General features: G+C 43.1%; 1 protein-coding gene across 4 annotated transcripts in view; it reads right to left on the reverse strand.

The window, feature by feature from the left end:
- The window catches only part of KCNT1 (potassium sodium-activated channel subfamily T member 1), a 176,104-nt gene extending 161,024 nt beyond the window's left edge, over positions 1–15,080 (reverse strand). For 3 of the 4 annotated variants that reach the window (XM_061604089.1, XM_061604088.1, XM_061604090.1), the window contains exon 1: positions 14,347–15,080. In XM_061604089.1, the coding sequence (XP_061460073.1) occupies positions 14,347–14,513 (167 nt within the window). In that variant the 5' untranslated portion in view covers positions 14,514–15,080. Of the gene's footprint in view, positions 1–8,829; positions 8,924–14,346 lie in introns of those variants that run through there. The other variant, XM_061604091.1, reaches the window with a different exon arrangement.
- Between the last annotated feature and the right edge of the window lie 1,712 nt (positions 15,081–16,792).

A 16,792-nucleotide genomic window follows, 5' to 3' on the forward strand; every position in this document is an offset into this window, starting at 1 on the left:
TTATTATTGGTGTTGCTGCTGCTGTTTTATTATTATTATTGTTGTTGCTGCTGTTTTATTGTTGTTGCTGCTGTTTTATTATTATTATTGTTGTTGCTGCTGTTTTATTGTTGTTGCTGCTGTTTTATTATTATTGGTGTTGTTGTTGCTGCTGCTGTTTTATTATTATTGGTGTTGCTGCTGCTGTTTTATTATTATTGTTGTTGTTGCTGCTGTTTTATTGTTGTTGCTGCTGTTTTATTATTATTGGTGTTGTTGTTGCTGTTTTATTATTATTGGTGTTGTTGCTGCTGCTGTTTTATTATTATTGGTGTTGCTGCTGTTTTATTATTATTGGTGCTGTTTTATTATTGTTGGTGTTGTTGCTGCTGTTTTATTGTTGTTGCTGCTGTTTTATTATTGTTGGTGTTGTTGCTGCTGTTTTATTATTATTATTGTTGTTGCTGCTGTTTTATTGTTGTTGCTGCTGTTTTATTATTATTGGTGTTGTTGTTGCTGCTGCTGTTTTATTATTATTGGTGTTGCTGCTGCTGTTTTATTATTATTATTGTTGTTGCTGCTGTTTTATTGTTGTTGCTGCTGTTTTATTATTGTTGTTGTTGCTGCTGTTTTATTATTATTGGTGTTGTTGCTGCTGCTGTTTTATTATTATTGGTGTTGCTGCTGTTTTATTATTATTGGTGCTGTTTTATTATTGTTGGTGTTGTTGCTGCTGTTTTATTGTTGCTGTTGTTGCTGTTTTATTGTTGCTGTTTTATTGTTGCTGTTTTATTGTTGGTGTTTTATTGTTGCTGTTTTATTGTTGCTGTTGCTGCCATTATTGTTGTTATTGTCATTGTTGTTGTTATTGTTGTTATTATTACTACTACTACCACTACTACTACATTTGTATACCGCCCCATAGCTGAAGCTCTCTGGGTGGTTTACAACAATGTTACAATATAAATTATAGTCACTATTTCTAACTTTGCACCTACACACATGCATACAGTAGCACATACAAACTTTACACAAATCTGTGTCATCTTTTGTCCCTTTTTTGGCAACCAATAACACACCCATATTGCAGCTGGAGCAACTGAGGCTGGCAGAGGGTGGCCTGCCTAAGGCTGCTCATACAACGCCGTACATTGAAAGCACATGACTTTTCCCCAAGAATCCTAGGAACTGTAGTGTGTTAAAGATGAGGGACTGGAGGTCTATGAAGGGTAAACTACAGTTCCCAGGATTCTTGCAGGGCAGGGAGGTGTCCTGCAAATTTATAGTGTGTATGCAGCATAAGGCTATCCTAGTGAGTTGAAGATGAAGATGAAACTAGGCTTCATCTTGAGTACTGCGTCCAGTTCTGGACACCCCAGTTTAAGAACGATGCAGACAAACTGGAACAGGTTCCAAAGAGGGCACTGAGGATGAACGGGGGACTGGAAACAAAGCCCTATGAGAAGAGACTGAAAGAACTGGGCATGTTTAGCCTTGAGAAGAGACGACTGAGGGGAGATACGAAAGCACTCTTCAAGTACTTAAAAGGTTGTCACACAGAGGAGGGCCAGGATCTCTTCTGGATTGTCCCAGAGTGCAGGACATGGAATAATAGGCTCGGGGAGCCAGATTTCAACTGAACATCAGGGAAAAAACCCTAACTGTTAGAGCGGTATGACAATGGAACCAATGAACTTGGGAGGTGGTGGGCTTTCCAACACTGGAGGCATTCAAGAGGCAGCTGGACAGTCACCTGTCAGGTATGCTTTAATTTGGATTCCTGCACTGAGCAGGGAATTGGACTCAATAGCATTATAGGCCCCTTCCAACTCTGTTTCTATGAGATCCTGCTTGAAAAAATGGGTACATTAGTCAATACTGCCTACACAAATGTGTTTATTAGGAGAAATTTGCACTAAATTGCTTAAGAAATTTCATGAGGATTTAAAAAAAAAAATCAAACTGCTGCAGACGTGCAGAAGTGAATTTAAGATTGGAAAAATGAGAAACTGAGAGAACTGAAATTGACAGACCCTTCCATACCTAGTGTGTACTAGTGTTCCATCCTTATTGTCCATCCCAACCTGAGGGCTGTTTCTGAAATTAACAAATCTTTCCAACTCACACCCAGAGAGAGAGTGGAAGCTGATCTATTGGGCAAGTGGAGCAGTACCCCACCAAACTCACTCTGCCCTCAGACAACCCCCATCTGCCTGCCTTCTTACTTACAACCAGTCCAAGGGGTGGCCTTGGCTGTCAGCTTCCTCCTCAGTAGTCTCATTGCTGCCCTTGTAGAACTCAGCAAAGAGGAGAATGGGGACAGATCTTTGCTCGTCATTGGCTCTCTGGCTCCACCTACTGTTGGACTCCCAGCTGTCTGTCCCAACAGTCCGAATAGGAACCAGCCACCATTGCCTACACCATACACACACCATTCCGCCTCCGGCAAGCAAGACCCATTATCACAGATCAAGGACGCATTCTAGCCAGGCAAAAGTGGCGCACCGCCAGCAAGGAGCGTGACATGGGCCAGAGAGAGAGAGAGAGAGAGACCCAAGGGCTACATTCAGGCTGTAATCTGGAGGGTTCGCATCCCAAGTCTGGACACAAAGAGGAAGTCAGGATGAATGGGCAAACTAACAATCAGGCCCAAGCAAGGTTACAGGGACGTGGCAGAACCCAGGAAGATCTCGCTGTTCAAGCAAGGCTCAACTGCACCAGGAAGACTTCATATATGCCTTCCTGTTCAGGAGGATGCAACAGCCACTCTGGTGGGCAGAGTCAATCCAGACCCTGAAGGTACTTCTTTAAGATAGCTGCCACTTGCAATTCAGTGGTTCGCCACATGAGGGAACTGCGCACAGGTCCAGCAGTTTATGAGGCTAGCCTAATCCAGCATCCTTTTCTCACAGCATTCCCCAAATTTCTGACTTCACTGACCCTTTGATGAGCTTATAAAGTTGTCAGTGACCCCAGTCCAAATTCTTGGCAACGTAAATGAAATAAAGTCAAGAAATATCAGTGTTAACCATATCAATATTGTCCCATAATGCACTTTTGCATGTTATTTTCACTCTTAAATTCATTTTTATGCACATTTTCCTGTAATCTGTGCATTTTTGTAAACTTTGGTTGGTGAACTACATTGCAAAATTCGAGTGTGAACTTCGAAGGATGGCTGTGTTTTTCATATTGCTTCAGAAAGTGTGGATATGATAGATTTGGCTTGAAATGCGAACTGAATCAAAATTCTTGCCCATCCCTAATCAATATATAATCAAATTTATTAATTATCAAGCACCATTGCTAGAAATCATTTAAAAATGGAATAGTGTTGTGGAATCATCTTATTAAATACAGAGGTTCCTCACTGGTAAAGGAGGCACACTCTGCACACGCCCATGACCTTTATTTCTGAGGATCATTGTTTCTAATTACATTTTTCCACACTATAGCTCGTAAACATCTTTTCCATCCCTAGGCCATCCATACACACACTCTTTTGACCTCTAGATCTTTATTCAATCCCCACATGGATCCCAGAGGGTCAGTATTAACCACTTCAGGAAATGCTGAGGCTAACAGTGTACCTGAAAGGTCATCTTACCCCTTATATATCCAGCCGATCACTGTTTTCTACAGGTGAGGGCCTCCTGCAGATACCATCTTATCAGGAGGTCTGTTCCACACAACATAGGAAACGGATCTTTAGTGTAGCGGCACCTACCCTGTGGAATTCCCTCCCCTAAAATGTTGCACAGGGGCCACCTCTATTATCTTTTCAGCACCTACTGAAGACCTTCCTCTTTCAACAAGCCTTTTAAGTAGAGACCTTATCCCAGTCTGCGTCTGTGCTAGAATTGCTTTTTAAGATGTTTTTAAAGCTTTTTTTAAAAAAAATATGTTTTTAAAGATGTTTTGTTTAAATATGTTTTAAAGTCTGTTTTTAAGATGCTTCAGAGTGTTTTTAGTGTTTTTGTTTGCTGCCCTGGGCTCCTTCTGGGAGGAAGGGAGGGACAGTAAATAAACAAACAAAACAGGATGCTCCAGGCTCCTGATATGGAGAAGCATGGTAGTCTAGCACCTACCAGTTACTTTCTTGAGATCAAATGGCTTATTGCACTGCGAGATTCCCACTCCCCAACCCCATACACAAGTTCTTAACAAAAGCAGTGAATGTGGAAAGAATCTGGTCCGAGGATTCCAAAACAGAGAAGTTGGCAATGTGAAAAGGTCGTCATCAGTAAGGTTTTGTCCTCCACTCCATATAGAAACTGAGCTTCATTGAGCTTGCCAACTTCCTCAGTTATATGAGAAGGGGGCACAACTCTCCGACTATGCATTTTGGATACAAGGAAGCTGAACTCTAATGAACTTTGGCTGCATGTTCCATTACTCCAGAAAGGTTGCGTTCCCCTCCTCTGACCACTGATCCTACAACTGGGTCCGTTTTTAGGAAGCTCGGAGTCAATTTTGCAAGAAAGCCAGTCTCCTGTAAGAAATGCCTCACTCCTGGAATTTCCCAGAGTACATCAAATGTTCCAGTAAATGCAGGACTTACCCAGAAGCAAAACTCAACCCCTGCTGAAATAACTATATTATTAATAGTGTTAATATCTATGATATATTTTGGAAAGTGGATTTGGACACCTATCTTGGCCAAATTTGGCATGATTGTCCCCAAGATCAAGGAGCAGGTATTCATCTATGTTTGGATACAATTGGATGCCATTTTGAATCAAGATGGCAGACTGAAACTATACTGATTTTAACCAAATTTTGCATGGGTGGTTCCTGAGATTAAGGAGCAAATTTTCATCTGTGGTTGGATACAATTCAACACCATTTTGTATCAAGATAGCAGACTTTAAAACTGCACTGGTTTCTTTTTTGTTTCTTAGAATTCCCAAGCAATCCTGGGAATAATAGTTAATAACAATTTGGGGTCAAGTTTATTAATTTCAGCAAGCAATGTCTGATCTTAGATGTTATCAGGCTGAATTTAAAGTCCTGGTTTTTGCCTTTGTGATTTGGGACCAGGATTCCTGAAGAGTTGCCTCTTCCCACATATCCTTACCCAGATCCCAAGATTACCTTTTGGTGACCTTTTCTTGGGTGCCCCTGCCAAGGGAGCTGTGGTGAGTGGCTATTCGAGAGGGAGCCCTTTTAGTGTTGGCATCCCAACTGTGGAATTCCATCCTGAGGCAGGCTCCCTTGGTACCTACCCTGTAGTCCTTTTGATGCCAGATAAAGGCATTTTTATTTTCTCAGGCATTTTAAAGCTATTATCACCATTATTACTACAAAACTTTAAAAGTGGTTTAACATGTTGTAGAATTTGTTACATTTATATCCTACCCTTACTCCCAAAAGAGCCCTGGGTGGCAAACAACAAGTGATAAAACCAGGGATGTAGTCATCCAGGATCCCAGGAGGCCTTAGACCCCTTACTGTTTGGGGGACAGGGTCCCTATGCCTCCAGCCTCCTACGAGCCAATCAGCATGAAAGGGGAGTGTATTAACCACTGAGAAGAGTCTTCTAACATGGTTGCTTCTCCTTTCCAGCTGATGAGAGCCCATCAGAGCGAAAGGAGGTGAGTCAGCCACTGAGAAGACTCTTCTCAATAGTTAACACCCTCTCCTTTCATGCTTATTGGATCCTAGGGACATCTGTTGTTGTGGAAGTAGGCATTAACAAGGATGCCATTCATCTCAACCCAGCAACACCAATAAGGGGGATGGGATGGGTGTGGCTGTGACTATCATGAGGGGATCCTGCACTTCCGAATTTGCCACTACACTACTGGATAAAACAATAAGAACATCTTTATGCAATCTGTTCTTACAGCTTATCATTGGGTTATATCCAGTTAAGTTCTGCTCAGAGCATACCCACTGAAATGAATTAATCATGTCTATTATTTTCAATAGAACTACTCTCAGTAGAACTAGCATGGGACACAACCCATTATTGTTTAAAGTTTTCATATATTTTTTTAGTGTTATGTTGGGCTCCTAGGTCACCTTCATGGTGGTATTTTGCCCAAGGGATTCAAGCGTGTAACAGAAATTTGGGTCTGCACAATTAAAGTGCTCTGCCGCCCTACTGCAACAAATCTACTTTTTAATTAAAAATGTGGACTTCTTGCGATTAGGGAAGAAGTCAGATTGGAGGAATGGTCATACGGTGCTGGTTGAGGCCGACGGGAGTTGGGGTTCAAAACATCTGGAGGGCACCAACTTGGCAAAGGCTGCCTTAAACCCAGTCGCACCAGCCATACTTGAACCAAACAATTGGAACTGTTACGAAAAATTACATAAAGAACCTGATGCTGCAGTCACTTTGAATAATCAAGAAATGTTTGTTTTAAACTTCTGGACTCACCCTAACCGCTAACATGCGCAGGCAGCTTTTCTTACATGCCTCAGATGATCTCCTTTCGGCAGCAAGAGTTCCGTTTGGAATTGGACGTTTTTTCACCCTCCTGGAAAATGGACTTGGTGGGTTTGCTCTGCCCTGTGGACTTTGAGGAGCCTGCTAACTTTACCTGACGACCCTCCGCTGCAGAGACTTGCTGAGCATTTGTAGAACTTTGCTTGCAAAACGGTTGCAGTTACCCGGTCAGCTTTCAGTGCGCTGACATGGAGCAAGCAAAGGTCAACCTCGATTGCCCACTCAGGAAGGAGGGATGACAGGCACGATGGATTGGGGCCTTTGGGAGTGTCATTATTTATTTATTGCATTTGTATACCGCCCCATAGCCAAAGCTCTCTGGGCGGTTTACAACAATTAAAAACATTAAAAACAAATATACAAATTTAAAAACACATTGGCGATCACTCGTGGCCGAGTAAGATGGTCTTCCAAGATAAGGTCTTTAACGGTGGGTCTGTAAGTGACTGCCTGTGGAGGCCAATTCTGGATCCACACAGCCTCCCACAGTGAGGACATAGGTTTCAGATAGAAGATGGTTGTGATGAGGATTTTTGGGAGTGTAACCAAAGGTCACACTTACCCATTTGAGGCATTTCCTGTCATCTAACCTCTAATAGGGATAGCTCAGCTACAGTGATCCATGCATTTGTAGCCTCAAGACTTAATTACTGCAACGGACTCTATGTGGGGCTACCCTTGCACCTCATCTGGAAGCTCCAGCTGCTGCAAAATGCTGCAGCTAGACTGTGGATGAGGACAGACAACAGCCAGTACATAATTCCAGTGCTGAAAAGCTGGCACTGGCTGCATGGATGTTACTGGGCCAGGCTCAAGGTTCTTATATTAATTCATAAGGTCCCTAACAACTTGGGTCCAGGATATCTTAAGGACTGCCTGATCCATTATACCCCTGCAAAATCACTGAAGTCTTTGGGGTGGTGTCTCTTTTGGTGGTTCAGATGCACTGCTCATAACTATGAGAAGCTGTGCTTTCAGTGTGGTGGGCCCAAGCCTGTGGAACTCCCAGTGGAGTGAGACTAGATAGGCACCCTCCTTGTTGAACTTCAGGAGTATGACACAGACTCTCTTATACCAGCAGGCATTTTAAGGTAGATTTTGTTTCTTTCTCTGATGGATTTTATGAATTCTATGATGAACAAGCCTTGTAAGTTGAGACTTGATCCCAGTCTGTGTTGCAATTGCTTTTTTATACGTTTTTAAACGTTCATTTTTTTAAAAAAACAAAATATTTTTTAAATCTTCTTAAAGATGTTTTTAAAGCTTTTTAAAAAACATTTTTAAAGATGTTTCGTTTTAATATATTTTAAAGTCTTCTCTTATGATGTTTTAAAGAGTTTTGAGTACTTTTGTTTGCCGCCCTGGGCTCCTATTGGGAGGAAGGGCAGTATATAAATCCAATAATAAATAAATATATAAATTTTAATTGTTCTTGCTCTTAAAAAAAAATTACAGGTACAGTACCCCGCTTAGACATTCTGAACATTAAGCAGTATACAAATACCTTAAAAAAACAAACCACCCAATTCTCCTTGGCAGCAGCCTACTTGTGGAACTCCCTGCCTCAGGACATTCGCTCAGCCAGTTCTTTGGAATCCTTAACTCAACTGCAGACACCGGCTCCGGGATTTGGGGGATCCTCGGGCAAAGCAACCTCCAGGCTTCCCATCTAACCCAGGCAAAGGACCAAAACAGGAAACTCTTACACTGCACCTCAGTTTTCATTTGGGATGGGGAGGGGACATCTTGCTCGTCAAATGAGAGTGCTGTTGCACTCAGGTCATGTTTGTGGACTTCCCATTGGGGCATCTGGTTGGCCACTGAGAGAACAGGGTGCTGGACTAGATGGGCCTTTGGCCTGAACCAGCAGGACTGTTGTTATATTCTTAAATGCCCAGTTTGCTTTCTGGAGATAGCCCAGGGTGGCTGGCAAACACACTTCTCTTTACGAGAGCTTAGGGCCAATGCCTTGTTTGGTTTTTATGTATTTGTTTACATCATTTAATTCACCCATATCAATTAAAGGAGGAGACACATTATCAGGTTATTCCTAAGAATGGGGCTGAATTAGGAATGAGAGTCTTCTCATTCCAACACGAAACCATCACACTCCAGTTCTGCATAAATAGATCCTTTGGTTGTTTACCCCACCACCACCAGTTCGTATAAAATCGATCAATTTAATCAGAGAAGCCAGAGCCCATATCCTTAAGAACCAGCCCTCTCGACAGATGGGTGGATCAACCTCCCCTAACCATGCATTATTGGTATTCCACACCGGTTATAAATAGCAGGTTATAAATAGCTGTGCCCAACTCCCTCTTTGTGGGGACACAATCAACATTCGACACAGGTGCCCCCAAACCCCTCTCCAAAGAAGCTGTAAAGTCAAATACCTCCACCAGATTTGGAGACAGAAACGGCACTTCTTCTGCCCAGATTTTGCCCCGCAAAGACTTCTGGGCCCCGATTCCACTCCAGCTCCAGTCAACCCTCAGTCCCGCAATGAGGGCATGTAAGCGTCAACTCTTTTGAAATCTGAGTCAGGACTTCCTCCTCCTTCTCCTCCCTACCATCACATCTGACACAAGCTCAGGTTGTTTTGGAAAGAGAGTTCCGTCTTTGTGACTGCTGCTTTGTGGTAGACCCATCCAGGGTTCCCTTACATGGTCAAGAGAGGGGATTTGACAGTTCCCAGCAGGCAGATCTATTCCTTATGGCAAACACTAACATTAACCCAGATTTCCCATGGGAAGGGAAAGGAAAAAGGAATCTGCACTACCCTCCAGCTGCACAGATATCACACGCAAATGATAAACAGTGGTGGGAATGCAAATGTTCTTTGCCATCATTTATTCCTCTGGGATCTTTGCCATCATTTACTCCTCGCATCTTGCAATCCCCAAATCATACCGGGTATATGATTTTAAAGCTTTTTTTAAAAGAGATGTTTTTAAAGGTGTTTTTTTTTAAGATGTTTTTGATGACGTTTTGTTTTAATATGTTTTTAAGGATCCTTTGCTGTAATATATTTTAAAGCCTGTTTTTATAATGTTTTAGAGTCTTTTGAGTGCTTTTGTTTGCCACCCTGGGCTCCTACTGGGAGGAAGGGAGGGACAGAAACTCGTGGACATCCAAAGAAGCAGAGTGAAAAATTCAGGACAGACAAAACAAAGTGCTTCTTCACACAGCACAAACTGTGGAATTTGATGGCCACCAACTTGAATGTCTTTAGGATTAGATAAATTTATGGAGGTGGAAGCTATCAGTGGCTACTAGCCACAATAGTTCTACCAGGGGTGTAGCTGTCTGGGATTGTGGAGGGGGGGTGTCACAGACCTGTTGGTTTTTTGGGAGTAGGTTACCTGCCAGGTCTCTATGTATGAGCTGGTCAACAAGAAAAGGGAGCATGTTAGCCACTGAGAAGTCTCTTCTCAGTAGCTAACACACTGCCTCCCATTTCATGCTAATTGGCTTCACCTAGGGATGGGTGAGAATTTCGAGTCACTTCACATTTCAAGCAGCATTTATCACATTTGCACTTTCCGAAACAATATGAGAACCGAAACTCAGCCATCCTTCGAAATTCACATGTTAGAATTTTGGGGTGCTGTTGCCAACTAAACAACATTTAATATATCTGGGGAAAGCATGCATAAAAATGAATACATGAGTGAAAAGGACATGCAAAAAGGCATGATTTGATGAGAAAGGGCTTGCAAAAATGTGTACCTTTCTCAAAACTGCCTACAAAAATGTGTTTGCTTGGAGAAATTTGCACCAACACGGTGGAGAATTTTCATGGGGATTAAAAAAAAATTCGCAGGTGGCTGCAGAAAAGTGGAGGACTGAATTTAACATTTAAAAAGTGAAACACAGAGAGGACTGAAATGGACAGATCTTCCCATCCCTAATCCCACCAAAACCTGGCCCTTCCTCTGGTGAAGGAGATGGCCTTGCGGACACCAGGAGCTTCTTCCTTCTCCTCCTGGGCTGGCTGGCTCACTCAGCAGTCACAACAGCATTGTATGTGGCCGTGTGGGTACAGATTGGAGCCAATCGGAGCTGGACACTGGTCATCTGAAAAAGCACTATAGCTCAGTGGTAGAGCCTCTGCTTTGCACGCAGAAGGTTCCCAGTTCAATCCCCAGCATCTCCAGGTAGGGCAGGGAGAGATTCCCAGCCTGAAACCCCAAAGAGCTACTGCCAGTCAGTGTAGGTGGACCAATGGCCTGTCTCAGTATAAGGCAGATTCCTATGTCTCCACCCCCGTGGTGCCATATTCCCCTGAGTTCTGCACGGCAGTTTCTTAGAAGAGACCATTTAGCATAGGGATACGAAACCCTTTTTCAACCCAAGGGCCACATTCCCTTCTGGACAACTTTCCGAGGGCCACATGCCAGCGGTGGGGGGGGGCAGAGACAAAAATGAGCGCAACAGCAAATGCAAAATTGATCTTTACACTGTAGGCTGGTTTCTACACACCCGTCTCAATCCTCTATGCCGGCAAGAAAGCAGCCTGGTCCGAGTTCAAGGGCACGTTCCAGCCAGACACACACACACACAAAAGACTCAAGGAGGGTGCAAAGTGAAGGGGGTACCCTCGGAAGAATCCAAAGGGCTGTGTAGGGAGGCTTGGAGGGCCACATTCAGATCCTGGGCCTGAGGGTCCCCATGTCTGATTTAATGTGATGGCACCTGCTCTATGGAGCACATTGCCTATAGATGTGCAACATGCGCTGACAGTTTGTGGTTTCCAATGCACGTTGAGAACATAGCTTATTTTAAGTAACATTTTTGAAGATGTTTTGTTTTAATGTGTTTTAAAGTTTGTTTTTATGATGTTTTAATGTTTTTACTGCCTTTGTTTGTCGCCCTGGGCTCCTGCTGGGAGGAAGGGCGGGATATAAATCAAATAATACTACTACTAATACTACTACTACTAATAATAATAATAATAATAATTCTCTTTCAACAAGCCTGCGGGGCAGAGCCATGCAGCCTGGTATTTGATTTTGCTAGGTTTTGACTTGATTTTTACTGCTTCATTAATTGTATTGTTTTTTTACTCGGTTTTCAAGCTTGTTGCAACCCGCTTTGAAACATAGGTATTAGCGGTCTAGAAATTTCCATACGTACATATGTAAATTGGGCTCTGGGTGTTACAAGAGATCAAAACAGACATAAAGTCATCTACAGTGCCTAACTTTTAACTCTTGCCTCTCCAGCTTTTCATGAGTAGGGAACGCAAATGAACTGAATAAGGAAGAACATTCTGCTGCTATGGGGCCAGGATGAAAAAGGCCCTGCTCTGGAGGAGAGGAGGAAGAGTTGACAGCCATTGAAAGCTTTCAGAAATATGGTACCCAGAGTGGTGCATTCTTGGCTGCAGTGATGCTGTAAGCTCCTGATTTCAGGGCAGAAGTCAGGTGCTCTGTTGCCTTAGGGCAACAGGAAAAGAATGTATGAATAAGGGGCAGGCCAATGGCAGAAAGTTACAGTGTACTGGGAAGCACAGCACCAGCAACCCTCTACAATTTTAATGTAACTAGCTTCCTCAAAGCAGCATTAGTGGCAATGAGTTCAGCCGATCAGATGCCACCTTTAGGGTCTCAGGGCCAGTGAGGGCACTGAGGATGGTGGGGTTGGTACCTGATTGGCTGAACTTCCTGCCACTCTGATTGTTTGGGGGAAAATTGTCTGCTGCAGTGGATAGCAGAATGCAGGTTTGACATGCAGAATTTCTTAGCTTGCTCCTTTGCTGGGGGAAATTTTGAATGTGATTTGCATTGAGGACTAGCAACATTTGCGCCTGGAGTTTTGACTGTGATTTGCATTCAGCACTAGGAACATTTCTGCCTGATTCTACCAAGGAGGCTCTAAAAGTATCTCTTGTGAAGGGGGGGGGGAAACACTCTTAGGACTACTTTTGATCATCATTTTAAAAAGAAATATATTATTTATTTATTTATTTAATTCATTTTATATACCACCCTTCATCAAGAGACCCCGGTGTGGTTCACAACACAGAACGGAAGAAACAATATATATCAATACTTAATGTAATATCTACAATATAAAAAAATTAAGCAATACTCAGAAATACTCAGTAAAATACAAAGTCTCACAACATAAGTTATTACCTACGTATCTCAGGTTCAACTGTAAAATGACATACATATATAACAGCAACAACCTAAGATATAATTAAGGGAGGGGAATTAAAAGTCTATCACTATTTAAATTAGTGACCACTCTGTTAAATCAGTGACTCACACTTCAATCAATCAATCCCTGGAGATGTGGAGGATTGAACCGGGGACCTTCTGCATGCACATCAGATGCTCTGAACTACAGCCCTTCCATAGAGCCTTCATATTCAGAGGCTGTCTATCTCAGAACACCACTTTCTGGGGTAATAAAAATCAGAGATAGGTTTCCAGAATCTTCCAGATGGCATTTGAGGGGAACAGAAAGCCAGGCTAACTAGCGGACTCCCTAGGACTGATTCACCAAGCCTAGTCTTTGCACTTAGGATCACACACAAATTGAGCTTCTGTACTGTACTCTGTTGGCCAGATGCCAGCGACATGCACGGTGCTTGTGGGTTTGCCAGAGAAGCATCCGGGCAAGTGTTTTTGATAGCAAGGTGTTTGACAAGATGGACCTTTGGACTGATGAAGCCAAGCAGCGCCTATGTTAGGAAAGACTGCCAAGATACATATGTGATTTTGAACACACACATACAGTGCTAGTTGTGCTCAAAGTAGACCCACATTGAAATGAATGGACCTAAGTTAGTCATGCCCAGTCATTTCAATGGGTCTCTTCTGAGTCGGATTTAGTTGGTGACAACCTATAGATATTTTCAATAGAGGCTGGTGGCTCCAATGTCAATGAAGCAGTGAATCTACTCCAGTTGTTAGTGCTCAGTGCCTTGGACAGCTCCGTGAAAGTTCAGATTAAAACGTGGAACGGATTCGCTGCCCCACCGACATTGGAACCATCAGCCTCGACCGGCTATTTTGGGTTATATCCAATGCTAGTTCTACTCAGAGAAGACCCAACTTATGTCCACTCATTTCAATGGGTCTATGCTGAGTAGGCTTAACTTTACCTACAACCCTTTATCACTGTGACTAACATAACAGATATGCCGGCAGCTGAAGAAAGCAGAGCTGAAACATTTCCATTCCTTTTTTAAAAAAAACTTTAAGACATTACTGTCTCTCTTTTACTTTAGTCTCTGTGATAAATATACCGGCTTGTATCCAACTCAGGTCTACTCAGAGTAGGGATAGGCAAGAAACTTGATCCAGTTCACATTTCAAGCTAAATCTATCAAATTCGCACTTTCCAAACCAATATGAGGACCGAAACTCAGCCAGCCTTCAAAATTCTCCCTTATCCAAATTTTGCAATGCTGTTCTCTAGCCAATGTTTCCAAAAACGCATGTATGAGAGGAAAGCCTACATAAAAATGAACACGAGTGAAAAGAACATGCAAAAATGCATTATATGATGAGAAATGGCTTGCAAAAATGTGCACATTAGTCACAACTGCCTACAAAAACTTGCTTATTAGGAGAAATTTGCACTAAAGTGCTGGATGAATTTTCATGAGGATCCTTTATATAAAAAAAAAATCGCAAATTGCTGCAGGAATGTGGAGGACTCAATATAAGATGAGAAAAATGAGAACCGAACTAGCGGGTCTACTCTGAGTAGGGCTAGCCTTGACGGCAACCCATTCGTTTTAGCCATCCATGGGATTGTGGTGGTGGTGGGGGGGAAGATCCAAAACAAACTTGCCAGAAATACCGCCTGACTGATGCTTTTTCAAGAACGCCTCCTCATCACCTCTTACCATCTTGACATGATATATAGTGAGGCAGAAATGATGCATTCGTTACCTCCGCGAGCTGCCATCGTCGAAGACGAAGGTCTGGTTGGTGTAGCATTCGGAACCGGATCGAGCCCTTTCCGCCTGCTGGCCGCCGCCGCCGGGCGTGTAGACCCCCGGGCAAGGCATCTCTCCGCATCCGAACAGGGGCGCCTGCAACACCGGCAGCCAACGCATAGGATCGCCCGGGGCGCCTGCTTGGCGACGATGCGCCCTCTCTCTCTCCGCCCCCCGGCCGGGCTCCAGCCTGTTCACCAGGAGAGTCTCGGGCCGCCCCCCATCGGGACGCCCCTCAGAGCCGCGCCTAAAGCCCAGCCGCCCGCGGTCTGGGGCATGATCCGGACGGGAGCAGCAGGGGTCGTCGTTGCTCTCGAAGCTCCCCAACGCATTGCAAGAAAGCAAGCCCGGCTCCCGACCCCGACCTCGGCGGGGGCACCAAATAATCAAGAAGGCGGGCCCGAGAGAGGAACAGTTGACCCTTTTAAAAAAAATCTCTTTTTTGTTCACAAAAGCTGGGTTAATTTTCCCCCAGGTGAGCCATTCGACAGCTGGGGGAAATCTTTGCCGACTCCCTTCATCCCTCCGGGCGACCCGCAGGCGCTGGAAAAGGCCAGGGGGCCGCCCATCGCCAGCAGCTGCCTCCAAGGAAAGGAGCCTGCAAATATATATATATATATATGTCAATTTCACGCTCTCAAAAATTATATCTGCCTTCCCCCAGCTTAATTCGCCCTTTTCTTGAGGTCTGTGCGGTTTCTTTTTAAAGGATCGGTTTGTGGCCTTCTGGCGCCATCTCGTGGTCAGCAGAAGCGCGCAGGTGGGAAGGATCTTGTGCAAAAGGTGCTCCTTTAAAAGGACCCCCCCTACAAAAGCGCAACTCTGTGAACTGCCTGCCCCAGTTTTCAGCAGAGCTTCACAAAGCACACTCCGGGTTAGCCAAAGAAGAAATGTGCTGTGATTGGAGTTGCCAGCAATCCAGAGAAAAGGCGGGCTACTCTTATGCCTATAACACCAGTTAAAGGCGTGCCTTTAAGGCTGCAATCCTGAGTATCTACCCAGAAGTAAATCCCATTGAATTCAGTGGGGATTACCCCCAAGTGGAGTTAGGGCTGCAAGCGGTTAAATGTGATGTTTAGGAAGCAGAGTGCAGCTTTTCATAGCAGTGAGATAGACACAAAAGGATTGGGTCCAGGCTTGTTTCAGCTTACAGTAGACCCTGTGAAATCAATAGGCCTTTAGGAGCAAAAATGTCAATTTCAATATTGGGGAGGGAAAATCTCACCCATTTTGTCAGAATTGTTCTTTAGAATTTGGGGTGCAGCCATAATGTATAAACTAGATCAGTAAGAGCCCCCAAAAATGTAATGTATGAAAAGAAATGGTTGAAAAGTGGCTGGAACAAGAAATGTTGTGATGATTGGAGAGTATTCCTGTTATTTTCTTTAGTCAAACAACATACTTTTATCTCATCATTTCTATGCATTCTCAGGGTACGTTATTGCAATGCCTATGATATGTTTGTGTGCTGTTCCAAAATTTATTAACAGAAAATAATCACGACTGTGTAACATTTATAAAGCATTTGAAGTAGCTAGGCATTACACAGAGAGAAATTAACAGAGAAAATAAAATTTAAGTGTATATGCAGCTTTGCAGTCTAGTAATAGCAATATTCAGAGGAAGGCTGTCATGCAGGTTTTTAAAATATATATATATTGGTTAATCAAATAAATTTTAGATAATTGATTGAATCTGTGCAAATTTACAAATGAGCACTGTAAAAATGTTGCAACCCAAATGTCATCTTCTTATATTTCCCCATCACACCCCAAATCCTAATAATCACAATCATCATGTGCAACGACATCATATGCATGTTTACCTGGAAGTTGGCATAAGGGAGAGATATGATTCAGCTCACGTTGAAAGGTGAACCTCCTTGATCCACACTTTCTGAAACACTAACAGTAACCGCAACAGCCATTCTTTCAAATCCACACTTCTCCGGATCCTGCAATGCAGTTTTCCAGCCAAATAATGGGTACAAAAGTACGTACACTAGGGTGAAGTGCTCGAAAAATGCACACATTTGTGAAAATAACATAGAAAAATGTAGCGCATTAGGAGAAATTGCCTTGCAAAAATGGGCATGTTAGGCAAAATTCCATAGAGCAATGTGCATATTAGGAAAAAGAATTCTGATTAATTTTCATGAGGTCTATAATAATAATAATAATAATAATAATAGCAGCAGCAAACTGATGTGGAAATATGAAGAACTGAACTTATGAATGGAAAAATGCAAGACACAGAGAAATCAGTATTGACAGATTCACTCATTCATACTTGGAAGTAACTGCCACTGATTTCAGAGAGGCTCCCTCCCAGGTACGACTTGCAGCCGTAGCCGTCACCAGTCAAAACAGCAGAAAGATTCCATTTTTTATCCCTCTCAG

Source organism: Rhineura floridana, chromosome 20, assembly GCF_030035675.1.
Source record: "Rhineura floridana isolate rRhiFlo1 chromosome 20, rRhiFlo1.hap2, whole genome shotgun sequence".
Classification (NCBI taxonomy): domain Eukaryota; kingdom Metazoa; phylum Chordata; class Lepidosauria; order Squamata; family Rhineuridae; genus Rhineura; species Rhineura floridana.